The sequence below is a fragment of the Pseudorca crassidens genome, chromosome 2, assembly GCF_039906515.1.
Source record: "Pseudorca crassidens isolate mPseCra1 chromosome 2, mPseCra1.hap1, whole genome shotgun sequence".
NCBI classification, from domain to species: Eukaryota; Metazoa; Chordata; class Mammalia; order Artiodactyla; family Delphinidae; genus Pseudorca; species Pseudorca crassidens.
The window spans coordinates 65,547,172-65,565,868 of NC_090297.1; the positions used below are offsets into that span (position 1 = coordinate 65,547,172).

The 18,697-nt window shown below is 37.0% G+C and overlaps 1 protein-coding gene across 3 annotated transcripts in view; it reads left to right on the plus strand.

Annotated features, from left to right (window-relative positions):
• MSH4 (mutS homolog 4) overlaps window positions 1-18,697 on the plus strand; it is a 98,229-nt gene that overhangs the window by 27,373 nt on the left and 52,159 nt on the right. For 2 of the 3 annotated variants that reach the window (XM_067726597.1, XM_067726596.1), the window contains one exon: window positions 16,477-16,551. The exons of the other annotated variant lie outside the window; for it this stretch is intronic. In XM_067726597.1, the coding sequence (XP_067582698.1) occupies window positions 16,477-16,551 (75 nt within the window). The remainder of the gene's footprint in view (window positions 1-16,476; window positions 16,552-18,697) is intronic. 3 annotated transcript variants of the gene reach the window in all.

Consider the following 18,697-nt stretch of genomic DNA (forward strand, 5'->3'; position numbering starts at 1 on the left):
TCAAACCCATGTTGTTCAAGGGTCACCTGTATATTTTTGCTCGTGTGCTTAAAAAGGAAAGACGTCTTGTACATCAGTAAAATTTGATTTAAAATTTGATTACTTTGCAAATCCATTGAAGGCTTATCTATGTTTAAGAAGCCTTTCCATATTGTAGAGATAATTGCTCTTAAGGTTCATTTACAATAAAAACATTATATGGAAAAGTTTTGGCTGTTGGGCAGGCAGAGAATTGGAAGTTTCCTTAAATAATTGAAACACCTTAAAATTCAATATATACAAATGAGAGGTAACCTAGAACAACTGATGTCTGGAACAAAATTAGTTGGTTTCATACAATGAGGTTAGAAGCATTCCTTCCTCTTCAATTTTCTCATAGTGTTTGTGTAGAACTGGTACTATTTCTTCCTTAAATGTTCGGTAGAATTCACAAATGAAGCCATTAAAACTTGGAATTTTCTTTGTAGGAATGGTTTTGACTCTAAATTCAACTTCTTAAATATTTAATAGATATGATGCTATTAAGGTTACCTGTTTCTTCTTCTTTTTTTTTTTTTTTTGGCCACGCAGCTTGTGGGATCTTAGTTCCCTGACCAGGGATTTGAACCTACAACCTCAGAAGTGAAAGTGCAGAGTCCTAACCACTGAACCACCAGAGAATTCCCAGAATATCTTACTTTTAATTAGGGTGTTTATTTCATTTGTACTTAATGAGATTATTGATATGTTTTGATTTAAATCTGCCATCATGGTACCTTTTCTCTATTTGCTTTCTTTTCCTTTTCTTCTGCCTTCTTTTGGATTAATTGAATATTTTTTATGATCCCATTTTACTCCTCTGTTGATTTATTGGATAGAACTCATTGTTTTGTTATTTTAATGGTTGCTTTCAGGTTTATTGATTACATCTTTAGCTGAATTCAGTCTACCTTCAAATAATATTATGTCACTTCACATGTGGTATAAGAACCATAGAGTAGTGGCAACAGAAGCAAAAATAATACAAGTTGGGAGTATATCCAACTAAAAAACTTCTGCACAGCAAAAGAAATAACCAATAAAATTAAAATGTAACTTCAGAATTGGAGAAAATATTTGCAAATCATATATCTGATAAGGAGTTAATATTCAAAATATATAAAGAACTCATATAACTCAATAGCAAAAAAATAAACAATCTGATTAAAAAATGGTCAGAGGAACCAAATAGATATTTTTCCAAAGAAGACATATGAATGACTAGCAGGTGCGTGAAAAGGTGTTCAGCATCACTAATCATCAGGGAAATGCAAATCAAAACCACAATGAGATATCACTTTTTTAGAATGCCTGTCATCAAAAGGATGTAAGATAGCAAGTGTTGGTGAGAATGTGGAGAAAAAGGAACCCTTGTGCATTATTGATGGAATGTAAATTAGTGCAGCTAAATTTATGGAAAAGAGTATATAGCAGTTCCTCAAAAAATTAAAAAAATAGAACTACCATATGATCTAGCAATCCCACTTCTAAGTATATATCCAAATGAAATAGAAGCAGGATGTCAAAGAGATATCTGCACTCCCATGTTCATTGCAGCATTATTCACAATAGCCAAGATACAGACACAAATACACAGACACACACTGGAATATTATGCAGTCATGAGAAAGAAGGAAATACTTCCATTTGTGGCAACAGGGGTAGCATTGAGGGCATTATGCTAAGTGAAATAAGCCAGACAGATAAATACTGCATGGTTTCGTGTATGAGAAATGTAAAAAAAAAAAAAAAAAAAAAAAAAAGCAAACTCACAGAAAGACAGAGTAGAAAAGTTGTTGCCAGGGCTTGCAGATCAGGGAAATAGGAAGAGGTCGGTTAAAGGGTACAAACTTTCAACTATAAGATGAATAAGATCTGCAGATCAAATATAAAACATGGTGACTATAGTTTATAACACTGTATTGTATAATTGAAATTTGCCAAGTGAGTAAATCTTAAATGTTCTCACATACAAAAAGAAAGATAAATATGTGAGGTGATGGATGCATTAATTAACTAGATGGGGGGATCCTTTTGCAATGTGTATGTACATCAAATCACCACAATGTACACTTTAAATATCTTACAATTTTATATGTCAGTTATACCTCAGTAAAGCTGAAAAAGAAAACCTTATGGTAGTATGCTGCCATTCCCCCCATTCCTCCCACTGGGCTATTGTCGTATATTTTATTTCTACATATATCACACAGTTTATTTTTTAAAATATAACAGCTTTATCAAGGTAGAATTCACAAAGCATACACTTCACCCATTTGAAGTATACAATTTAACCATGTTTTGTATATTCATCATTGTACAACAAACACTACAGTCAATTTTAGAACGTATTCATCACCCCAAAAAGCAGTGCTGTACCCGTTAGCAATCACTTTCCATCCCTTCCAATCCTCTTCCCCCCAGTGCTTGGCATTTCTAATCTATCTGTTCCTTTAGATTTGCCTATTCTTGACATTTCATATAAATAGAATCACACAATATGTAGTCTCTTATGTTTGCCTTTTTTCACTTAGCATAATGTTTCAGGTTAATTCATATTGTAGCATACATCAATATTTGATTCTTCTTTTTTTCTTTTTCTTTGTGGTACGCAGACCTCTCCCTGTTGTGGCCTCTCCCGTTGCGGAGCACAGGCTCCGGACGCGCAGGCTCAGCGGCCACGGCTCACGGGCCCAGCCGCTCCACGGCATGTGGGATCTTCCCGGACCAGGGCACGAACCCGTGTACCCTGCATTGGCAGGTGGACTCTCAACCACTGCGCCACCAGGGAAGCCCTGATTCTTTTTATTGATAAATAATATTCCATTGTATAGATATAGCACATTTTGTTTATCTGTTCATCAGTTGATGAACATTTGAGTTGTTTGCACTTTTGATTATTAATATTGCTGCTATGAATATTTATATACAAGTTTTTGTGTAGATGTAAGTTTTTGTTTATCTTGGATCTATACCTAGAGTGGAATTTCTGGCTCATATGGTAACTCTATGTTTAATTGTTTGAAAAACTGCCAGACTGTTTTCCAAAGTGACTATCGTTCTACATTTCCACCAGCAGTCTATGAGGGTCCCAATTTCTCCACATCCTTGCCAACATTTGTTATTATCTGACTTTTTGATTCTAGTCATCCTCGTGGGTATGAAGTAGTCTCTTGTGGTTTTTATTTGCATTTCGCTGATATGACTAATGATGTTGAGCACCTTTTCTTGTGCTTATTGGCCATTTGTATATCTTCCTTGCAGAAATGTTTACTCATATCCTTTGCTAATTTTTGATTGGATTGTCGTTTTATTATTGAGTTGTAAGAGTTCTTTATATATTCTGGATATAAGTCCCTTATTGTATATATGATTTACAAATATTTTCTACCATTTATTGGGTTGTCTTTTCATTTTCTTCATATATCCTTTGATATTACATGTTAATTCCCTTCCAGAAGGATGACTATTTAGTTTTCTTTCCTTTTCCTTCTATAAACATGGACACTTCCCTACTTCCCCTCACCCAGTAAGGTTATAACATAATTTTAGTTAGATAAAAATGATTATGACTATCCATGCTACACAGAACTGAGCATGCACAACTTTTTACATTTTTTTCCCCAGAATTAATAACTTTTTTTGTGTGTGGTTTACCTTGTACTTTCACTAATTCAAGCATAGACGTTTTCACCAATTATATAAATATCCTTTCAGTATATTCTAAATATCCTCTCAGTATTCATTCATTCACTTCAGGTACTCAGTCAATTTCAACCTCTGGAAGATGTCTCTCCCACAGGTTTCAAACTTGTTCCAATCTGGATTGGTTACCTCTCTTTCGCTAGTATACAGCTATGACCCCAGATTTCTCTTCATCATCATTGTTTGTCTTTCCTGTGTTGGATCTCTCTTTTTTTAAAAAAATGTTTGTTTATTTATTTTATTTTTGGCTGCATTGGGTCTTAGCTGCGGCACGCAGGATCCTCCGCTGTGGCGTGTGGGCTCCTTGTTGCAGCACATGGGCTTCTCTCTAGTTGTGGCCCACATGGTCAGTAGTTGTGGCGCATGGGCTTAGTTGCCTCTCAGCATGTGGGATCTTAGTTCCTCGACCAGGGATCCAACTCACATCCCCTGCATTGGAGGGTGGATTCTTAACCACTGGACCATCAGGGAAGTCCTGGATCTCTTGTTTTTCATATCCCAAGTCTTCCTCTGTTTTCACTTACTCTCTTCTTTTCATGGAGCACAGTTTTTAGTAACTTTTTGAGAAAGAGTGAGACTTTATATGTCTAAACTGTTTTCTCATTTCCTCATGATTGATTGATAGTTTTGCTGAAAATAGAATTCGTCAGGAAGTAATTTTCCTTCAGAATTTAGGAGGCATTTCCCCACTGTCTTGTAGCTTATAATGTTCCTATTGAGAAGTTGAAACCATTGAGACTCCTGAATTTTGGATATGACTGACATATTTTCCCCCTCCATTCTCTGGAAGCATGTAAGACCTTTTGGTTTCAGCATCTTTAGAAAGTGACAATAAAAATTAAATAAAATCTCAAATCTTCAGAAAATTTGCAAGTACATTACAAAGAACTTATTTTCCTGAAAATTTTAAGAGTTAGTTGCTGACATGATGCTCTGTCACTCTCAAATACATTAGTATTTCTTACAACAAGGATATTCTCCTATTCAACCACAGTAAACCTTCAAAATAAGGAAATTAACGATAATACCATTTAATAACATTTAATCCTCAGACCCCATTCAAGTTTTTCCAGTTTTGTCAATAATATCCCTTATTATTATTTTTTAAGATGTATTTATTATTTATTTATTTTTTAAATTTTTGGTTGCATTGGGTCTTAGTTGTGGCATGTGGGATCTTTGTTGAGGCATGTGGGATCTTTTGTTGCGGCGCACAGGCTGTTGCGATGCGCAGGCTTCTCTCTAGTTGTGGCATGCAGGCTCCAGGGCGTGTGGGCTCTGTAGTTATGGCACGCGGGTTCCAGAGCATGTGGGCTCTGTAGTTTGCAGCATGCAGGTTCTCTAGTTGAGGCATGCACGAGCTTAGTTGCCCTGCGGCATGTGGGATCTTAGTTCCCTGACCAGGGATTGAACTGGCATCCCCTGCATTGTAAGGTGGATTCTTTACGACTAGACCACCAGGGAAGTCCCGCCAACAATGCCCTTTATAGAAAAAGGATTCAGTTAAGAATCAAGCATTGCCTTTAGTTTTTGTATCTATTTAGTCTTCAGTCATGACCATGACACTTGAAAATTACGGGTGTGTATTGTCACTCAATTTGGGTTTGTCTGATGTTTCCTCATCATTAGATTCAGGTAATATTTTATTATAGGAAAGAATTAATTATCAGATTATACCTGAGAGCAGTCTCTTTGTTGTCACCTCGTGTAATGTGTAGTATTACACAGTCATACATATTCATGATTTAGTTTCTCTGGCTATAAGAATTAGTAATATACCATTGACCCTTGAACAACATGAGGCTGAAGGGTGCTGACCCCCTGCAAATTGAAAATCCTCATATAATTTTTGACTTCCTCCAAACTTAACTATTGATAGCCTACTGTTGACTGGAGTCCTTACTGATAACATAAACAGCTGATTAATACATATTTTGTATGTTATATATTTTTATACGGTATTCATACAATAAAGTAAGCTAGAGAAAAGAAAACATTGTTAAGAAAATCATAAGGAAGAGAAAATACATCTCCAGTACATATGTGCATTTATTGAAAAAAATCTGCATTTAAGTGGACCCATGCAGTTCAGACCTGTGTTGTTCAAGGATCAGCTGTACATGTTTTTGCATTAGACTGTTTCTGGTTATATTAAGAAAGGAATATCAATTTAGCCAACTAGCTCTCTGGGAAATATCTGTGATTAAATAACCAGCTGCTGTAATCAGTTTGACTGTCAGATTTTAGAAAAGCCCAGTGGGCTAAGTGTAAGGTAATTCTATAAACTGAGAATCTGGAATCTTTTTTCCAGTCTAGAAAAGGCAATCTGTAACTAGCTCCATAAGGTTTTTATGGGCCAGTGTTACTTCCCACCCTTTTTCGTTTTGGAGGGATCAGTCATAGCTGTACATTTTTTACTTAACCAGCACATCTGTCCTTTGTGGAGGCTTTTTAAAAAATACTTTCCACACCTGAAGCTAACACAACGTTGTAAATCAACTATACTCCAATAAAACATTTAAAAAAAAGGAAAAATATAAAGTAAAAAAAGTACTTTTCAGATGAGATGTACTAACTTTTAAGGAAACTTAAGCAATATATTGACTTGATACATAATTCATGAATTTCACTATTCCTTATACTGTTTCTCAGTTGCTGTTTCCTTAACCATCTGGAGATATATTTTAAATGAGGCTTTTCCTTCATTTAATATAAGCATATATATATATATATATCTTAATTAAATATGATATTTACTAAATTAGTTCAGACTTGTGCTGGTTAAATTGCATTATTTGCTTAAGCTTGTGGATGAACTAAATGTTCTTTTGGCTGAATTTTATGATTGGCTTAAACTTCTGAATGAACTAAATGTTCTCTGAAAATTTCCAGTATGGAATTGTTTGCCTAAGATGAATTCTCATATTTTCTCTTTAAGAATATTCATTTTATAAAATGCATATTTTCTGATCATAAGTTTCATTGAGAATAAAATTTAAATTTATTATTTTAATTAATCCAAATGTCTTTTCTTTTTATGCAGTGTTTATAACCTTACAATTTAATGTATTGCATTAAGAATGTTTGTGTTTTCCATTATAAACATCCAAAATACTTCCTGCAACATTTGAAAACTTTGATATCAAAGAATTTTTTTCAACTTTTTACCCAAGTTTCTTTGCTTTGTTTTGAATAACTTTTAATTTTTTCCAATTGATTTCAGACTGCCATATAGAGTATGTAGTACATGGCTCCTTCTTTAATTAATTCAACAAGTTATTTTACCAAGCATTGTAATGAGTGCTAGGGATACAGTAAGAAGTGAATCTCTAATCCAAAGGAATTTATAATTCATTTTGAGATTTTGGTTAAAAAAAAGCAATTACAGCATAGTATTATCAGGAACTGTAAGGTATCTGATATTCTACCCTACTTGCAAGCTAACAAGTTAGCCTGCCACAGTTTCATAAATGCTGACAGAAGACACAGACTCCTAGATCAGAGAGAAAGGACTTTATACCCACAATAGCAATATCCAGAGTATCAACATTTTCTTGCACTGATTCCCCAAGCTCCTTTTCCCACAGGGCGATGTGAAGAGGGCTAGGTGATACCTGCACATACAGAGTTTTACAGGAGAGAATTGCTGATCTTAGGGAACCTGAATCTTTTATAATGGGCGGTAAGCATATTTGCCTGCTATTATGCAGGGAGGCACCATCTTTATCTTCTGAGACTGTAAGCAAACCTGCCCTTTGCTGTAGAAGGAGACACTATATCTTTCAAGGCTATTCACTATATAAACATCCTTGAAAAGTCTGTCCAGAACAAAGGCAGTCAGTGCCTTTGCTCATAAGATATGCAAAAGGCCAGTAGAGAATTGTCTCCCAGTTCTCCACGAAGAAACTCTTTTCTTGGCTTTGAAGAAGCAAGCTGTAAAGAGACTGTATTAGTGTTCTATTGCTGCATAACAAATGACCTCAACTATAGCAGCTTAAAACTACACATATTTATTATCTCACAGTTTCTGTCAGTTAGGAGTCTATGCATATCTTAGCTTGGTTCTCTGCTTAGGGTCTTACAAACTACAGTTAAGGTGTCATTCAGGGCTGGATACTCATCTGGAGTACTCACCTAGGGAAGGGTCTGCCTCTCTGCTCATGTGGTATGGGCAACACTTAGTACCTTGCAACTGTAAGATTCATTGCTGTTTACTTTTTCAAAGCCATTAAGGTAGGAAGAGATTGGAAGGAGAGACAGAGAAAGAAGAAACAGGAAATCACTAGTGATATAAGAGGTTAAGAGAGTACCTGTGTAAATATAGTAAGACAACTCCTCCACAGCAGGATTTCTCAAACTTGTCACTGTTGACATGTTAGGATGGATAATTCTTTTACTGTTCTGTGCATTCTGAAATGTTTAGCAGTATTCATAGCTTCTACCCACTAGATGCCAGTAGAATCCAATTGTTATACCCAATTATTACAGCCAGAAATGTATTCAGGCATTACAACAGTGAACACCCATGTGATGACCACTCAGGTAAAGGAACAGATATTGCCAGTACTTCAGAACTCCCCTTCTGTTCCTTCCTGTTCATTATTCTCTACCTCCCTCCAAAAAGAAACCACTTTTTATTAATTACTTTTTTGTTTTTCTTTATAACTTAGTTTTACCTGTTCTTTTAAAAACTTTAAGGAATCATTCAGTGTGTATTTTTTATATCTGGCTTCTTCTATCCAACATTGTGTTTGTAAGATTATTCATGTTGTTGCATATAGCTCTAGCTCATTTATTTCCATTGCTATATAATATTCCACTGTATGAGTATGCCATTATTCAGTTCACTGTTGTTGGACTTCTGAGTTGTGGGCAGGTTTTGGCAGTTAGAAATAATACTGCTTAATCATTTTATACCTGCTTCTTAATGAAATTTTGGACATATTTTTATTGGGTACATAGGAATGGAACTTCTGAGTCTTGAGGTCTATCTTCAACTTTAGTTGAACTTTTGGCAAACACGATGTTTGCCAAAATGTTTTTCAAAATGATTGTACTAATTTACAGTCCCATCAGGAGGGTATGAGAAGTCCCATTGCTCTTATCCAAAACCTGATATTGTCAGTTTAAAAATCTTAGCCATAGTGGTTGGTAGATAGTAGTATTTCATTGTGGTTTTAATTTGCATTTTCCTGTTAATGAGGTTGAACACCCTTTCATATGTATATTGACCATTTGACTATCTTCTTTTGTGAAGGTCTTGCCCATTTTTCTATTGAGTTACCTTTTATGATTTGTAGAGCTGTTTATATAAGCCCTTCGTTTCTTCTGTGTTACGAATATCTTCTCCCACTTTGTAATTGGCTCTTTTTGCTCAGTATTGTGGGGTAGACATTGTTGGTGTGCCACCCACATCCCCTTGGCATTCACTTTTGTGTATGTATGACATCTCACTGCAAGCAAGCTGAAACTTTCTGCCTGAGGACTTTCTCTGGCCACAGGAGAGACTAGAGAGTAATCAGGGAGTTGCTGACCCAGTGATAGGTCTTGACGAATACTGAACTGAAGTTGGTGAATAAATGCCCCATTTTCCTTACCTCTGGAAGTAGTTTCTGAAGCTTACTTTACACTGTCTCTGAGAGGTCTCCAGCAGGATTGAGCCACGGTACCATACACTGGTAACCGGATCATCATTACATCCTATATTGATGTTCTTCCCTTGCCTTCTTACTTCCCCACTCTTCTTGCCTATACTTCCTGGAATTACTTTTCAAATAAATTATTTGGTTTCTAAAAATTGGTTTTTGGAGAACCTATCCTGCATCAGTGGTGTCTTTTGATGAATAGAAATTCTTTTTTTATGATTCATTATTTTGTATATATTATGAAACAATCACCACAGTAAGTCTAGTTAACATCCATCCCCATGCATAGTTTTTCTCGTGACGAGGACTTTAAGATCTACACTCTTAGTAACTTTCAAATATGCAATACAGTGTCATTAACTATAGTCACCATGCTGTATATTACATCCCCACGACTTATTTATTTTATAGCTGGAAGTTTGTACCTTTTGACCTTCTTCTCCCATTTTGCCTCTCCCCCACATCCTAACTCTGGCAACCACCAATCTGTTCCCTGTATTTATGAGTTTGGTTTTTTGTTTGTTTTTAGATCCATGTATAAGTGAGATCATGTGGTATTTGTCTCTGTCTGACTTATTAGAAGTCTTTAATTTAAATGTAATCTACTTTATTTTTTTCCTGTATAGTTAGTGTTTGTTGTATTCTGCTTAAGAAGTCTTTACCTACCCCAGTGTCTTGATTGTACCCATGGGATTTTAATTTATGGAGATCACTGAGTGATGACATGGAGAGGCTAATGCCATTTAAAGGCTATATGTGTATATATATATATATATTTTTTAATCTAAATTAATTTATTTATTTTTGGTTGCATTGCATCTTTGTTGCTGTGCGCGGGCTTTCTCTAGTTGCGGTGAGTGGAGGCTACTCTTTGTTGTGGTGTGCGGGCTTCTCATTGCAGTGGCTTCTCCTGTTGTGGAGCACAGGCTCAGTAGTTGTGGCACATGGACTTAGTTGCTCCGCAGCATGTGGGATCTTCCTGGACCAGGGCTCGAACCCATGTCCTCTGTGTTGGCAGGTGGGTTCTTAACCACTGCACCACCAGGGAAGTCCAAAGGATATTCTTATTACTTACAGTTCCTGAGAGAAAGAAGTACGTCATGCAGAATTACATGGGGAGGTACCAGGATTACTCAGGAGGTGGAGGACTGGGGGGGAAATATTGCAAAACCCCAAATTACTGCAGTAGTAGGAACTTGTTAGGTGAAAACGTCCCTTATTTAGTAAGAAGCAAAACACAGATGGTGGGATTTGTGGTTGGAGTATTTGTAATGTGATTTTTGTGTGCCCACAAAAACCAGACCATGGGGGAGATGTAAACAACTTAGCCATTAGTTTGAACCTGTGATTAATGTGTGCTAAATCATCAATTATGAAACTTATAAAGGTTTGGTTAGAATATCCAAGGTAATGAAGATATTCCTCTTTGTTATATTCCAGATGCTTTATTGTTTTATGTTTAGATTTACAGTCCACCTGGAATTGATATTTGTATGTGGTGTGAAGAAGGGGACATATTTAATTTTTTCTTGTACAGATTCATAATCATATTGGTACCATTTATGGAGAAGACTTTCCTTTGCCTACTGCTCCACAGTCAACCTTTGTCATAAATCAAGTGCCCATATATGATCTTCTTTCTAGACTCTATTCTATACCATTGGTCTGTCTGTCTGCTCTTGTGCTGATACCACAGTTTCTTAATTACGCTATTATAAGTTGATATTCATTAGAGTTAGTCGTTCCATGCTGTTCTTCTTCAAGAGTATCTTGGCTATTTTTGGAAGATGTTCTCCTTTAGTAATAGTGATGATAATTGTCTTATGTTCAGTGAATTTTATTTACTTTTAATATTCCAGTTAGTTTCAGAAATTCTTTATAAGAGAGCATGAGATAACTTGTTTTGGGGCTAATAACGTTCATTTGAGTATTTCTTCTAAATTGATCCATATAGTCTTGGAAAAGTCCAGGTATTGTGCAATGGGGATATAGGTTAGGAGGCTTCAAAGAGAAATCGCTCATAGCAATACAAGCTTACCTCAGGAAACAAGAAAAATCTCAAATAAATAACCTAACATTACACCTAGAGCAACTAGAGAAAGAAGAACAAACAAAACCCAAAGTTAATGGAAGAGCAGAAATAAATGAAATAGAGACTAAAAAAACAGTAGAAAAGATCAACCAGACTAAAAGCTGGTTCTTTGAAAAGATAAACAAAATTGATAAATCTTTAGCCAGACTCATCAAGAAAAAAAGGGAGAGGGCTCAAATCAATAAAATTAGAAATGAAAAAGAAGTTACAACCGACACCACAGAAATACAAAGGGCCATAAGAGACTACTACAAGCAACTATATGCCAATAAAATGGACAACCTAGAAGAAATGGACAAATTCTTAGAAAGATAAGAAATGGACAAATTCTTAGAAAGATACAATCTTCCAAGACTGTACCAGCAAGAAGTAGAAAACATTAACAGACCAGTTACAAGTACTGAAATTGGGCTTCCCTGGTGGTGCAGTGGTTGAGGGTCTGCCTGCCGATGCAGGGGACACGGGTTCGTGCCCCGGTCTGGGAAGATCCCACACGCCGCAGAGCGGCTGGGCCCGTGGGCCATGGCCACTGGGCCTGTGCGTCCAGAGCCTGTGCTCCGCAGCGGGAGAGGCCGCAGTGGTGGGAGGCCCGCATACCGCAAAAAACAAAAAAAACCCAGAAAAACCCAGAAAGTACTGAAATTGAATCAGATTAAAAAACTCTGCTCAAGGGCTTCCCTGGTGGCACAGTGGTTGAGAGTCTGCCTGCTGATGCAGAGGACACGGGTTCGTGCCCCGGTCTGGGAGGATCCCACATGCCGCGGAGCGGCTGGGCCCGTGAGCCATGGCCGCTGAGCCTGCGCGTCCGGAGCCTGTGCTCTGCAACGGGAGCGGCCGCAACGGTGAGAGGCCCGTGTACTGCAAAAAAAGAAAAAAAAGAACTCTGCTCAAACAAAAGTCCAGGACCAGATGGCTTCACAGGGGAATTCTATCAAACATTTAGAGAAGAGTTAACAGCTGTCCTTCTGAAACTATTCCAAAAAATTTCAGAGGAAGGAACACTTCCAAACTCATTCTATAAAGCCACCATCACCCTGATATCAAAACCAGACAACAATACCATAAAGAAAGAAAATTACAGGCCAATATCACTTATGAACATAGATGCAAAAATCCTCAACAAAATTCTAGCACACTGAATCCAACAATACATTAAAAGGATCATACACCATATTCAAGTGGGATTTATCCCAGGGATGCAGGGATTTTTCAGTATCCACAAATCATTCAGTATGAGCTACCACATTAACAAAATGAAGAATAAAAACCATGTGATCATCTCAATAGATGCAGAAAAAGCTTTTGATAAAATTCAACATCCATTTATGATAGAAATTCTCCAGAAAATGGGCATAGAGAGAATCTACCTCAACATATTATAAAGGCCATATATGACAAATCCACAGCTGTTGAAAAGCTGAAAGCATTTCCTCTAAGATCAGGAACAAGACAAGGATGTCAACTCTCACCACTTCTATTCAACATCATTTTGGAAGTCCTAGCCATGGCAATCAGAGAAGAAAAAGAAATGAATCCAAATTAGAAAAGAAGAAGTAAAACTGTCACTGTTTGCAGATGACATGATAGCAGACATAGAAAATCCTGAAGATACTAGAGCTCATCAATGAATTTGTTAAAGTTGTAGTATACAAAAGTAATACACAGAAATCTGTTGCATTTCTATACACTAACAATGAAAGTTCAGAAAGAGAAATTAAGGAAACAGTCCCATTTACCATCACATCAAAAAGGATAAAATACCAGGAATAAACCTTTCTAAGGAGGCAACAGACCTGTACTCCAAAAACTATGAGACACTGATGAAAGAAACTGAAGATGACACAAACAGATGGAAAGATATCCATGTTCTTGGATTGGAAAAATCAATATTGTCAAAATAGCTATACTACCCAAGGCAATCTACAAATTCAGTGCAATCCTTATCATATTACCAATGGCATTTTTCACAGAACTAGAACAAAATTTTTAAAATTTTGTATGGAAACACAAAAGACCCTGAATAGCCAAAGCAATCTTTGAGAAAGAAAAGTGGAGCTGGAGAAATCAGGTTCCGTGACTTCAGACTATACTACAAAGCTACAGTAATCAAAACAGTGTGGTACTGGTACAAAAATAGAGATATATAGATCAATGGAACAGGATAGAAAGCCCAGAGATAAACCCATGCACTTATGGTCAATTAATCTATGACAGAGGAGTCAGGAATATGTAATGTACAAAAGACAGTTTCTTCTGTCTTTTAATAATAAGTGGTGCTGGGAAAACTGGACACCTACATGTAAAAGAATGAAATTAGAATATTCTCTAACACCATATAGAAAAATAAACTCAAAATGGATTAAAGACCTAAATGTAAGACCAGGTACTATAAAACTCTTAGAGGAAAACATAGGCAGAACACACTTTGACATAAATCACAGCAGTATCTTTGTGGATCCATCTCCTAGAGTAATGGAAGTAAAACCAAAAATAAATAAATGGGACCTAATTAAATTTAAAAGTTTTTGTGCAGTAAAGGGAACCATAAAAAAAAAAAAGACAACTTACAGAATGGAAGAAAAATATTTGCAAATGATGCGACTGACAAGGGATTAATCTCCAAAATATACAAACAGCTTATACAGCTCAATATCAAAAAACAAACAGTTCAATCAAAAAATGGGCAGAATGGGACTTCCCTGGTGGTCCAGTGGTTAAGAATCCACCTTGCAATGCAGGGGATGCCAGTTTGATCCCTGGTCAGGGAACTAAGATCGCACACGCTGCAGGGCAACTAGGCTTGCACGCCACACCTAGAGAGCCCGTGTGCCGCAACTACAGAGCCCATGCTCTCTGGAGCCCATGCACCACAACTACAGAGCCCACATGCTCTGGAGCCCGCACGCCACAACTAGAGAGAAGCCTGTGCACTGCAATGAAGAACCTGCATGCTGCAATGAAATATCCTGCATGCCGCAACTAACACCCAACACAGACTAAATAAATAAATAAATATATTTTTTAAAAATGGGCAGAAGATCTAAAAAGACATTTTCTCAAAGAAGACATACAGATGGCCAAAAAGCACGTGAACATTGCTAATTACATTGCTAATTAGAGAAATGGAAATCAAAACTTCAATGAGGTATCACCTCACACCAGTCAGAATGGCCATGATTGAAAGTCTACAAATAATAAATGCTGGAGAGGGTGTGGAGGAAAGGGAACCCTCCTACACAGTTGGTGGGAATGTGAATTGGTACAGCCGCTATGGAGAACAGTATGGTGGTTCCTTAAAAAACTAAAAATAGAGCTACCATATGATCCTGCAATCCCACTACTAGGCATATATCTGGAGAAAAACAATTCAAAAAAGATACATGCACCAAGGGACTTCCCTGGTGGCACAGTGGTTAAGAATCCACCTGCCAGTGCAGAGGACATGGGTTCGAGCCCTGGTCCGGGAAGATCCCACATGCCGCAGAGCAACTAAGCCTGTGCGCCACAACTACTGAGCCTGTGCTCTAGAGCCTGCAAGCCACCACTACTGAAGCCCGCGCACCTAGAGCCCGTGCTCTGCAACAAGATAAACCACTGCAATGAGAAGCCCATGCACCGCAACAGAGTTACCCCTACTCGCTGCAGCTAGAGAGAGCCCACGTGCAGCAGTGAAGACCCAATGCAGCCAAAAATAAATAAATAAATATTTTAAAGAAAAAAAAAACAGTAGCCAAGACATGGAAGCAACCTAAGTGTCCATTGACAGATGAATGGATAAAGAAGATGTCATGTATACACACGCATACACACACAAGCACACACACACACACACACACGCAATGGAATATTAGCCATAAAAAAGAATGAAATTACGCCATTTGCGACATGGTTGGACCTAGAGATTATCAAGATAAGTGAAGTAAGCAAGACAGAGAAAGAGAAATACCATATGATATCGCTTATGTGGAATCCAAAGAATGACACAATGAACTTATTTACAAAACAGAAATGGACTCACAAACATAGAAAACAAACTTGTGGTTACTAAGTGGGAGAGGGAGAGGGATAAATTAGGAGTTTGGGATTAAAATATACACATTAATATATATAAAATAGAAAACCAGCAAGGGCCTACTTATAATAGCACACGGAACTATACTCAATATCTTGTAATAACCTATAATGGAAGAGAATGTAAAAAAAGAATATGTATTACATATTATTTAATCTTTATATATTCTTGATATATTTATATATATGTAAAACTGAATCACTTTGCTGTATACTTGAAACTAGTACAACATTATAAATCAACTATATTTCAATAAAAATAACAAAACAGCTCTATATCAAGCATATTACATCATAATTGTAATATCCTAAACCTCCTTGTCAGTATTGGTAAATTAGTCCATTCACAAACATTCCTCATTTCCCCAGGTTTAGTACCAGTGTTTGGCTTTGGAGATGGTATGATTTGATTTTCAAAAAATTTATTTATAAAATTTAGAATGTTGATGTTGCTTTATTTTGAAAAACTATAATTAGTTTGGACCACTGGAATTATGAAAATTGTTTTACTTGCATAAACAGGAACCGATGAGGGAAATTTATGTTCTATAACTATCTGGGAGGTTTGGATTCAGTTTTTCAAGTATCATCCATTTATCAGTGTCTTTTCTGCCTTTTAAAATTAATCTTAGTCTCTTAGTGCTGGTCAGTATTGAATTGTATCTCCTGTTGCTACTGTGGGTTAAGCTGGACACAAAGCGTTTTATATAGAAATGAAAGTTGGGTACAGTGAGGTGAACTCTTCTCACTGTCAGACTCACAGGAGACTAGTGCAGTAGGCTTATCATGATGGGTCAGTAATTTGTAATCATTGTCTAGGCTGTTATCCTGCCGAGGTTGATAAATAAAAATGTATGGGAAATGTAAGTGTAGAATGTTCAAGAGGAAAACCCATTAATGTGTTAAATATTTATGGTGTCCACATTTGGATTTTTATCTTAATAGATTACTGCAGCTGAATCAAAGATAACAAATTTAATATACCTAAAACATACCTTGGAACTCGTGGATCCTTTAAAGGTAATTTTTATGTGTATATGTTGTTTAAAACATGTCTAGCATCAGGTTTTTAAACTTTTTGTTTTGAAAAAATTTCAAACAGTAAGTTGCAAGAATAGTATAATGAATTCTCATATTCTCTCTCTTTCCACACACAGCACACACACATATTATTGTCCTTATTATTACCTTACTGAACCATTTGAGAATAAGTTGCAGTACCTAAATACTAAAGTGCATATCTCCTAAGAAAAAAAATGTTCTTTTGCATAACCACAATATGATTTAAAAATTCAGGATATTTAACATCGGTAAAATACTATTAAGTTGACCCTTGAACAACATGGGGGTCAGGAACACCAACCCTGCGTGTAGTGGAAATTCTGCATATAACTTATTGTTGGCCCTTTGAATATTCAGTTCCTCCACATCCACAGTTCCTCTGTATCTGCAGTTCCATATCTGCAGATTCAACTAACTGCAGATCACGTAGTATTGTGGTATTTATTGTACTATTGAAAAAAATCCACCCATAACTGGACCCTCACAGTTCAAACCCATGTTGTTCAAGGATCAACTGCATATTATATATAGCCTATATTCACATTTTTTCAGTTGTCCTAATACTGTTCCTTATGGTATTTTTGTTTTTCCTGGTACATGATCCAGTCAAGGACCATGCATTGTATTTAATGTCAAGTTTCTTTACACTTTTTTTTTTTTTTGCGGTATGTGGGCCTCTCACTGTTGTGGCCTCTCCCGTTGCGGAGCACAGGCTCCGGACGCGCAGGCTCAGTGACCATGACTCACGGGCCCAGCCGCTCCGTGGCATGTGGGATCTTCCCGGACTGGGGCACGAACCCATGTCCCCTGCATCGGCAGGCGGACTGTCAACCACTGTGCCACCAGGGAAGCCCCTTTACACTTTTTTAAAGTGAAAAGTTTCTCAGCCTTTCTTTGCCTTTTGTGATATTGACATCTTGAAGAGTAAGGGTCAGTTTTTTTTTTAAATATCTTTATTGGAATATAATTGCTTTCCAGTGTTGTGTTAGCTTCTGTTGTGCAACAAAGTGAGTCAGCTATAAGTGTGCATATATCCCCATACCCCCTCCCTCTTGTGCCTCCCTCCCACTCTCCCTATCTCACCCCTCTAGATGGTCACAAAGCATCGAGCTGATCTCCCTGTGCTATGCAGCAGCTTCCCACTAGCCATCCATTATATACATTTGGTAGTGTATATATGTCAGTGATACTCCCTCTCTTCGTCTCAGCTTCCCCTTCCCCCTCTCTGTCCTCAAGTCCATTCTCTACATTTGCACCTTTATTCCTGCCCTGCCTCTAGTTTCATCAGTACCATTTATTTAGATCCCATATATGTGTGTTAGCATACGATATTTCTTGTTTTCTTACTAACTTGCTTCACTCTGTATGACACTCTAGGTCCATCCACCTCAGTACACATAACTCAGTTTTGCTCCTTTTTATGGCTGAGTAATATTCCATTGTGTATATGTGCCACATCATCTTTATCCATTCATGTGTTGATGGACATTTAGCTTGCTTCCATGTCCTGGCAATTGTAAACAATGCTGCAGTGAACATTGTGGTACGTGTATCTTTTTGAATTATGGTTTTCTCAGGGTATATGCCCAGTAGTGGGATTTCTGGGTCATATGGTAATTCTATTTTTAGCTTTCTAAGGGACCTCCATATTGTCCTCCATAGTGGCTGTATCAATTTACATTCCCACCAACAGTGTAGGAGGAAACCTTTTTCTCCACACCCTCTCTAGCATTTATTGTTTGTACATTTTTTGATGATGACCATTGTGACCAGTGTGAAGAGATACCTCATTGTGGTTGTTTGCACTTCTCTAGTGATTAGTGATGTTGAGCATCTTTTCATGTGTTTCTTGGCAATCTGTATGTCTTCTTTGGAGAAATGTCTATTTAGTCTTCTGCTCATTTTTGGATTGGGTTCTTTCTTTTTCTGACATTGAGCTACAGAGCTGCTTGTATATTTTGGAGATTAATCCTTTGTCACTTGCTTCATCTGCAAATATTTTCTCCCATTCTGAGGGTTATCTTTTCATCTTGTTATGGTTTCCTTTGCTGTGCAAAGCTTGAAGTTTAATTAGGTCCCATTTGTTTACTTTTGATTTTATTTC